At 38.9% G+C, this 7991-nt stretch overlaps 1 protein-coding gene across 1 annotated transcript in view; it reads right to left on the bottom strand.

The window, feature by feature from the left end:
* SYNE1 (spectrin repeat containing, nuclear envelope 1) overlaps positions 1–7991 on the bottom strand; it is a 543966-nt gene that overhangs the window by 238518 nt on the left and 297457 nt on the right. Inside the window, 6 exon segments of the mRNA XM_011943785.1 lie at positions 1709–1876; positions 2133–2285; positions 3543–3869; positions 4780–4950; positions 5106–5261; positions 6172–6489. Of these exon segments, the coding sequence (XP_011799175.1) occupies positions 1709–1876; positions 2133–2285; positions 3543–3869; positions 4780–4950; positions 5106–5261; positions 6172–6489 (1293 nt within the window).

Genomic DNA, 7991 nt, shown 5'->3' with positions numbered 1-7991 from the left:
ATCACCTGAGGTCAGGAGTTAGAGACCAGCCTGGCCAACATGGTGTAACCCTGTCTCTACTAAAAATACAAAAATTAGTCGGGCATGGTGGAGGGCACCTGTAATCTCAGCAACTCGGGAGACTGAGGCAGGAGAATCACTTGAACCCAGGAAGCAGAGGTTGCAGTGAGCTGAGATTGCACCACCACACTCCAGCCTGAGCAACAAGAACAAAACTCCATCTCAAAAAAATAAAATAAAATAAAATAAATAAAATCGAGTTCTGGTGTGTTTTCTTTTCCTTTTTCTTTTTTTTTTCTTTTTTTTAACTGTTATATGATGCTAACGACAAGTGACACAATCCAACATATGGTTGCCTGGGTAACTCATCATTATATCTATAGGAAACCCGGGTGGCCCTTCAGCGGTCCAGGGTCTACTACTTTTTCAAACAGTGCTGGGCTAGCAGTTATTACATATGCTCAGTTGAAAGGAACCACTTTGTGTCTGAGTTGGAACAGAACCACTCCACCACGAGGTCATTCATGGGGTAGACTACCTTCTGGATTGTCATCTCCTCAGTGCCTACCAGAAGGTATAGTGTAGCTGCTTTTTTATTCATATTTGTTAAATAAAATCATTTCTTATAGATGGAAATGTTGGTGCCCAGAGAGGCTAACTGGCTTTCCTAAGACACACTATCCGACACCGACCACATCATGAATAAACTTGCTTTCCATTACGATCACAAATAAGTTGCTCCATAAAATTGTGACCATAACATCTATCATCTGGTAAACATAATTACTAAAAATATGTATTATTAAGTTCTTATCTTGACAGATTTAAATAGTGCTTTTAGCCTATCACCTGTATCAAAGATAAGAACTCCTCACATTAGTTTTGTACTTTGTGATTTATAAAATGTCTTCATAAATATTATCTCCCGTGATTAGCGAAACAATTTTGAGATGGGCTGGTATTGTTATCATCCTAAAGGAGAAAAAGACAGACTCAGATAGGCGAAGTTGTCTCTCCAGGAAGGGGAAGAGTACAGACTAGAATCCAGATTTTCTGATGCCTTTGGCTGCATTTTCTAAAATAGACCCCATAAATACTAAATTCTGAGATAAAAATTATCAGCTGGGGAAAATGTAAGAATGTGTTCAGAAGTTCAGTGAGAGGATTTAACTCTTCTTGACTCACTTGAATATCAAGTTCAACTGTTGTCAATTGTCAGAAGTGCTTGAGACTTAGACCTTGATATTGTTTGGCTGTCTCCCCACCCAAATCTCATCTTGAATTCCCACGTGTTCTGGAAGGGACCCGGTAGGAGATAACTGAATCATGGGGACAGCTCTTTCCCATGCTGTTCTCATGATAGCAAATAAGTCTCATGAGATCTGATGGTTTTAAAGACGGGAGTTTCCCCGCAAACATTCTCTTGTCTGCTGCCATGTGAGATGTGCCTTTACCTTCCACCATGATTGTGAGGCCTCCCCAGACACATGGGACTGTAAGTCCAATTAACCTCTTTCTTTCGTAAATTGCCCAGTCTCAGATATGTCTTTGTCAGCCACATGAAAACGGACTCATACAGACCTGATTCTCTCAGTACAATCACTGGAAACCAGAGATGCACCTGTGTGTGCATCCCCACACATGTACACACATGCACAGACACATGTATACACACACTGGTGAAGCAGCTCTTTAAAGGTCGGGGTACCTTGTGGTGGGCCAGTTGCTGGGTGATTGTCTCCAGGCTGCTCGTCTCCAGGAGGTCAGGGGCCACCAGTCTGCCGGACATCTGCAACAGCCACTTTTCAACCTCTTGGAGCTCACTGTTGTAGTCTTCATGGTCTTTGACTTTTGCCTCCAGGCTGAAGACATGCTCCTGCAAAACCAGGTGCCCATCAGAGGTGACTTTCAAGTGAAAAATCTACTCAAAACTGTTTTGTATTACAAAAATCCCAGGAGAAAACTACCAGGAATGGAAAAAAATATAGTCATTATGCCAATTAAATATCTATCTGAATTAAAAAAAAATACTAACCCATACCAGACCTTAAAATTATGTGACAGAGAGAAAGGAGTCAGGACCCACATTTTGGAAAATAAACCCTTTTACGGAGTCTTTCATCTCTCCTTACCTTTCCTATGCTGCACAGGTCCTGGTAATCACTTTGAAGTTGATCTATTTTGTCCTTTAAAGTGACATCCTGCACCAGTTCCAGAAGAGCTTCACCCTTCTCTCTCACTGACTTTACTGATGGTTCATGGGACAGCACCATTTGTTGAAGTGACTTGAATTACAAAGGGAAAAAAATGAGCTTGCTCATCTCTGTGGACAAGAGGAATACACACATATGCCCGTAGCATGCAAGAGATGATCCACCTCAAAGAAAGACTGGTACATATTTATGAATCAATAAGTGCAAAACATTAAAGAGAGAGTGATTTATTATGGCTAACACAGTTTCTAAATACAAAAGAAGAGTCACACATCAAATGGCCCGTCCTATGTGGAGAAAAAAGGATGGGAAATAGTTCTATTTGGCTAAATTTAATATAGCTCATATTTCTGGCTTCTATCTTATTCCTTTCATCAGAGAAAAAAATTCTCAACATAAAAAGGCCACTATCTTTTGATTTTGAGTTCATGAAGTTAGTTCCAGTTTGAGCTACTTAGGCAGTTAGCAAGAACAATTCTAGTTGTGACATTGCTGAAATAGGCTAAAAGCACTACTTAAATCTATCAAGAACTCAGTGGCCGGGAGGAAGAGGTTGTGATTCTTATGTGGCCTCTTCAAAGACAAGTTGTCAGGCTTGGCAGAGAAGCCAAGGATAGAAATAGACATCGGCTGGAAGAGGCCATCACAAAAGCTTCCAACCGGGAAAGCTTTGGGGTAAGCCAGCACACTGTAATTCTTAAAAGGTCTCACTCAATCATCCAGATCAAATTTATAACACAAATTATTCAACATATAAACTTGCATAATTGCTTCAAAAATTGGAGCGGGTCAAATACCTTTGTCTATGTCATGTATAGGTATATCCACATCACTATTTATTCTTTCAAAAATCAATTTCTAAGGTACTTAGCTAGAGTTTGTTAATTAGAACTTATTTTCTTATAAATACGATATGTCATTTTCAATTTACCATAGGTCAGCTTCTAGCCTTGGGTACCAGAAGACGAAGGGAAGCCTCAATATGGGAAAGATATGGGATCCTCGTGCCAGCAATATTTTACCTGGAGGATCCAAATACCTGGCTCACACATCAGAAAAGATCTTCATTGATTGACAGATACATACAATCAATAAATGTATTGACTCAATCTTTGAGTATCAGATCTCTGAATGGAAAAATAACTCTAAAGTAGTGGATTTAACTCAGTAAATCTCCACAGGTCATGGCATCGCTGGACAGCTGCAGAACGGACACATGTGGGATGCATTCCAGCAGCTGTTATGGGTAACACACAGCAAGAATTACCTCCCTCCCATTTAGTCTCTGCATGAACTCCGAATGCATCCGTCAGTGAGTAAACACATTACCTTGTATTTAGATAACTGAGCTTTTTTCTCATATAATTCCATTTTGGGTTCTTCAGGAACATGTAGGATTTCCTGGTATTCTGCTATCCACTGTGTCAGTGCTTTGCATTTATCTGAGAATTCCTTTGCTAAATGAAGACCTTTTTCCAGCGTCATGTGTTCTTTCCGGACAGTGCTGGTCAGTTCCTTCAACTGTTCCACGTGATCATGAATCTCCTTTCTTACCCTCTCTGCCTCGCCTTCCTCCAAGTATTTAACAGCCCTCTCTCCTTTCTCCCGGGCTGATTTCAGCAAACTGTGACCTTTCTCCATGTCTTTGAGCAAAACCTGAAAAAGAGAGTGAGTAGGAAGCAAATGTAATCTTATATCTTTTCTTTTTCTTTTTCCTTTTTTTTTTTGAGATGGAGTTTCACTTTGTCACTGAGGCTGGAGTGCAGTGGCACGATCTTGGCTCATCGCAACCTCTGCCTCCTGGGTTCCAGAGATTCTCCTGCCTCAGCCTCTGAAGTAGCTGGGACTATAGACGTGTGCCACCATGCCCGGCTAATTTTTGTATTTGTTAGTAGAGACAGGGTTTCACCATATTGGTCAGGCTGGTCTTGAACTCCTGACCTCAAGCAATCAACCCACCTCAGCCTCCCAAAGTGCTGGAATTACAGGTGTGAGCCACTGAGCCTGGCCATTTCTTTTCCTTTCAAAGAAAGGTTTCTCAAGGCCTGTTCTTAAGTCTACCTATTTCCCTTTAAACTAAGTTGTTGATGTTCATAACCGGATTTGACCTGCCAGGAATCAGGAACCCTGTCTTCTTTACTTCGATATAGGTTCTAAAAGTCTTGATTGATATATCATTTCCAATTCAGAGAATCAAAAAAGAACTTGATATTTCTCTCATCCTTAGCAATCTTTTTCAAAAGACCTGAGTTTAAACTCTGTACAGGCACTGGGCCATTAATTTGAGAGGTAGTTTTCTCTTAATATTGAAGTGTCACACTGGAATTCAGTTAAAACTTTCATGGGTGTCCATGTGTAAGTCATTCTGATAACAACACATCATAAATAAGTGAAAGCCAGCTTCTGGCCTTAAAGAGCCAACTTAGTATTTCAAGTAAAACAATGAGCTCAGGATCACCAATCATAATGGTTGGGATGATCACTTGTGCTTCCAGTATCTATACAGGAGAACGGGAAACTCGGTGAACGGAAAGGTTGGATACAAATCTGAAGTATGTGTGCCTACCTCCAACGTCTTCAATTTCTTCCCCATCATTGTTGTGTCTACTTTGTCAATCTTGGTAGCCACATTCTTGAAATTTTTATGCGTAGAGCCATACCAATCCGAATAGGAACTGAGAGATGATTCTGATTCCTCCAAACTCTGGATCTCTTCTTCCAGGAATTTTATTTGTTCCTATGAAAGAACAGAGAAAATTGAATGGTGAAGTAAAGGCCTGTGCCAGGGCCTTTGTTGATGAATATGTATCTTCACTGGATGTTAGTGAAAGGAAGGCTATTTTGGCCGGTGAAGTTTGCTGGCCTATGCTGAGCACCTGGTGACCCACTTACCAGCACTTGGAGAAACAGGGCCTGGTATCTGGAAGTCAGCTGGGTGGCCTGGCAACCCATTCTGCTGTTCACGTGGCTTTCGTCCAGTATCTCCTGAGCTCTAGCTCCCACTTCCTCAACTTCATCTCTGTACGCAGTCACTTCTTCGTGCCACTTCTGAAATGACAAAGTATGGAAGGGAAACATTCAATCTTAGCCATTTGAATAAGACTGATATATATCTTCTTAATGGGAAATGGTTTCAGTGTATGTTTAGAAGACGTTTATTTTGAGATATTTTGAAAATGCCACGTTATCTTCATAAATATATTACAACAATGTGACACAAACTATACACTTGAGTTAGATAGTTTTCTGTATCTATTACACTTCCATTCAAAAATTAAAAATGAAAACAGGCCAGGTGCAGTGGCTCATGCCTGTAGTCCCAGCTACTTGGTAGGCTGAGGCAGGAGAATTGCTTGAACCCAGGAGATGGAGGTTACAGTGAGCCGAGATCACTCCACTGCACTCCAGCCTAGGCGACAGAATGAGACTCTGTCTCCAAAAAAATAGTAATAAATAAATAAATAAACATGAAAACAAAGTGGCATAATTTTTTAGACCTCCTATTGTACTTAGATCAATTTTAAAATGGGTGGATAATGAAAATAAATTCCTAAGGCCCAAGCACTATTTTAGATGTGTGCACTAAAATTGCATAAAAATTAGAATAAAACTAATTCTCCAGTATTATTTCAATGAACTATATTGGAGTTTTTCATATCAGAACCATAAACTTAAATTAGTGTAATACAAACATTCATGTATCTTCACAAAACAAGGTAATAGGGTATGGAAGGAAAATATAAAATAATCACATTAAATTACATTGTATCAAAGACTAATTTATGAAACAATTGCTGTAAGAGGAATGCTCCATTGTAATTTATTTTAACTTTCTAGGTAATCAAAAAGATTTTGCAAAGCCTAAGCTTTAAACAAAAGATACTAAATATTTTTATGGAACAAACTATGCAAGGTAACTATAGCTTTGAGAAAGATCAGGAATCTACATGAGTTATACCTTCATCTGATGTAATTGTATCTCCTTGGTTGCTCGGTTAGACTGACGTATTGTCCTGGGACTAATTTTCTCCTCTGCTGTTTTGAGCCATTCATCTACTTGCTGAAACTTCTGCTCCATTAGCCTCAGTTTGTTCACTACGTTATTGAACTGAGTTCGGGTCTCGGACAGCTTGTGCTGGTAAGCCTGCCAGTCTTGCCGGAGAGACTCTAAAGCCCGGTCCTCTGCCTGTGGGATACCTGATGGGATCACATCCTCTCTGGTGTGCAGCACTGAGTTCAACAGGGCCTGCCCCTCTGCACAGTGTACCTGTAGCTCCTACAGAGAAAAAGGTATGGCTGTTACTCTGAATCATATTTCACACTTGCATGGGTTAGCATGTCTCGCCCAAGCCAACTGTGACCGCTTGAACTTCTCACTAGTAAAAAATGATTTTATTATGCCCTATACAAAACTATGTCCCTAACAATATTTTCTCCCACGTCAGAAAGATTCCTAAAATTTTTCCAATTAAAATAATCAACACACACACACACACAGACACACAAATACACACACCCCAATATTTTTCTCAATCAACAGTTCCTGAAATTTGACTTTTTAGCTTATAGGCAAAAACACTTGTGAGTAAAGGGTTATTGTTTAAAAGAATGACCTAGGCTTATTATGGCTCATAATCTGCTAAAGGGCCTTAAGCTTCTTGCTTTGACATTGAATAGCTCAGTGCTACATTTGTGACTGAGAAAGAAACAATGAACCCTCTTTTTGCTAAGGAGGAATCTTTTGCCAAAGCTGTATTCTAGGCACTGTGGTGGCCAAGAAAAGTTGAACCTGGAGAATGCAGGGCACACAAACCTGGGAAATTGGTTCATCACACCTGCCCACCAGGTGCTCCCAGGTGCAAACAAATTTCCTCCACCAAAGCCTAAGCCCCAAAGGTTTACCCTACAAATTTAGTATAAATCAAGTTTTGAAGAGCATATGCTATTTTTTTATAGGATAAAAAGAAACTTATATCCTTAAAGATGTTGGTAAAACAACATGGCACACTTATATTTCTGGTGATAAACAAATCTATACTGTCACTTGATCTGATCACCTAAAGTAAAATAAATCATGTCAAATCCCATCAGCAATGTTAAACATATCAACATATGTAGTTAAAACATAGTATTTCCTCAATACCATACTTTAAAAACCACTTAAGATTGCTAAAATATTTTTCTTACAAAAATAACAATCTCATATGGTTTCAACTAATAGAACATTTTTCTTCAAACATGATGTCACTTCAAGCATGGTGTAATGTAAACACATATGCACATGGAAAGAGAAGAACTATAGATATACATGGTAAAATATTAATCAAATTGGCAACAAATACATAAACTTTATTCTAAAATTCTTAGAGTTTTTTTCAAGATAATTTTTTACAATCATTTTCCTAATTCAAGGTTGGCAAACTTTTTCTATGAAGGGCCTGATAGTAAATAATTTGGACCTTGTGGGCCATAGGTCTCTGTTGCAATGACTTAACTCTGCCATTGTAGTATGAAAAAAACCACAGATGATACATAAATAAATGGGTGTGGCTGCATTCCAATAATATTTTATTTAAAAATACAGACACTGTGGCCCTGGACAGTAGTTGACTGATTTATTAATCTTCTCAGCATCTCTTCCATACTTCATAAATAACCACTTTATCTATTATCCAAGTTAATATTCTATTAGATAAATTCTCATATATCCCAAATTTCAACTCTGTATTCTGAAGGAAAAACACGGCTCAATATTTAAATAAATATATATTTATATAT

The sequence above is a fragment of the Colobus angolensis genome, unplaced genomic scaffold (assembly GCF_000951035.1).
Source record: "Colobus angolensis palliatus isolate OR3802 unplaced genomic scaffold, Cang.pa_1.0 Scaffold221, whole genome shotgun sequence".
In the NCBI taxonomy this organism is placed as follows: domain Eukaryota; kingdom Metazoa; phylum Chordata; class Mammalia; order Primates; family Cercopithecidae; genus Colobus; species Colobus angolensis.
This window is presented reverse-complemented; position numbering and strand designations above follow the sequence as displayed.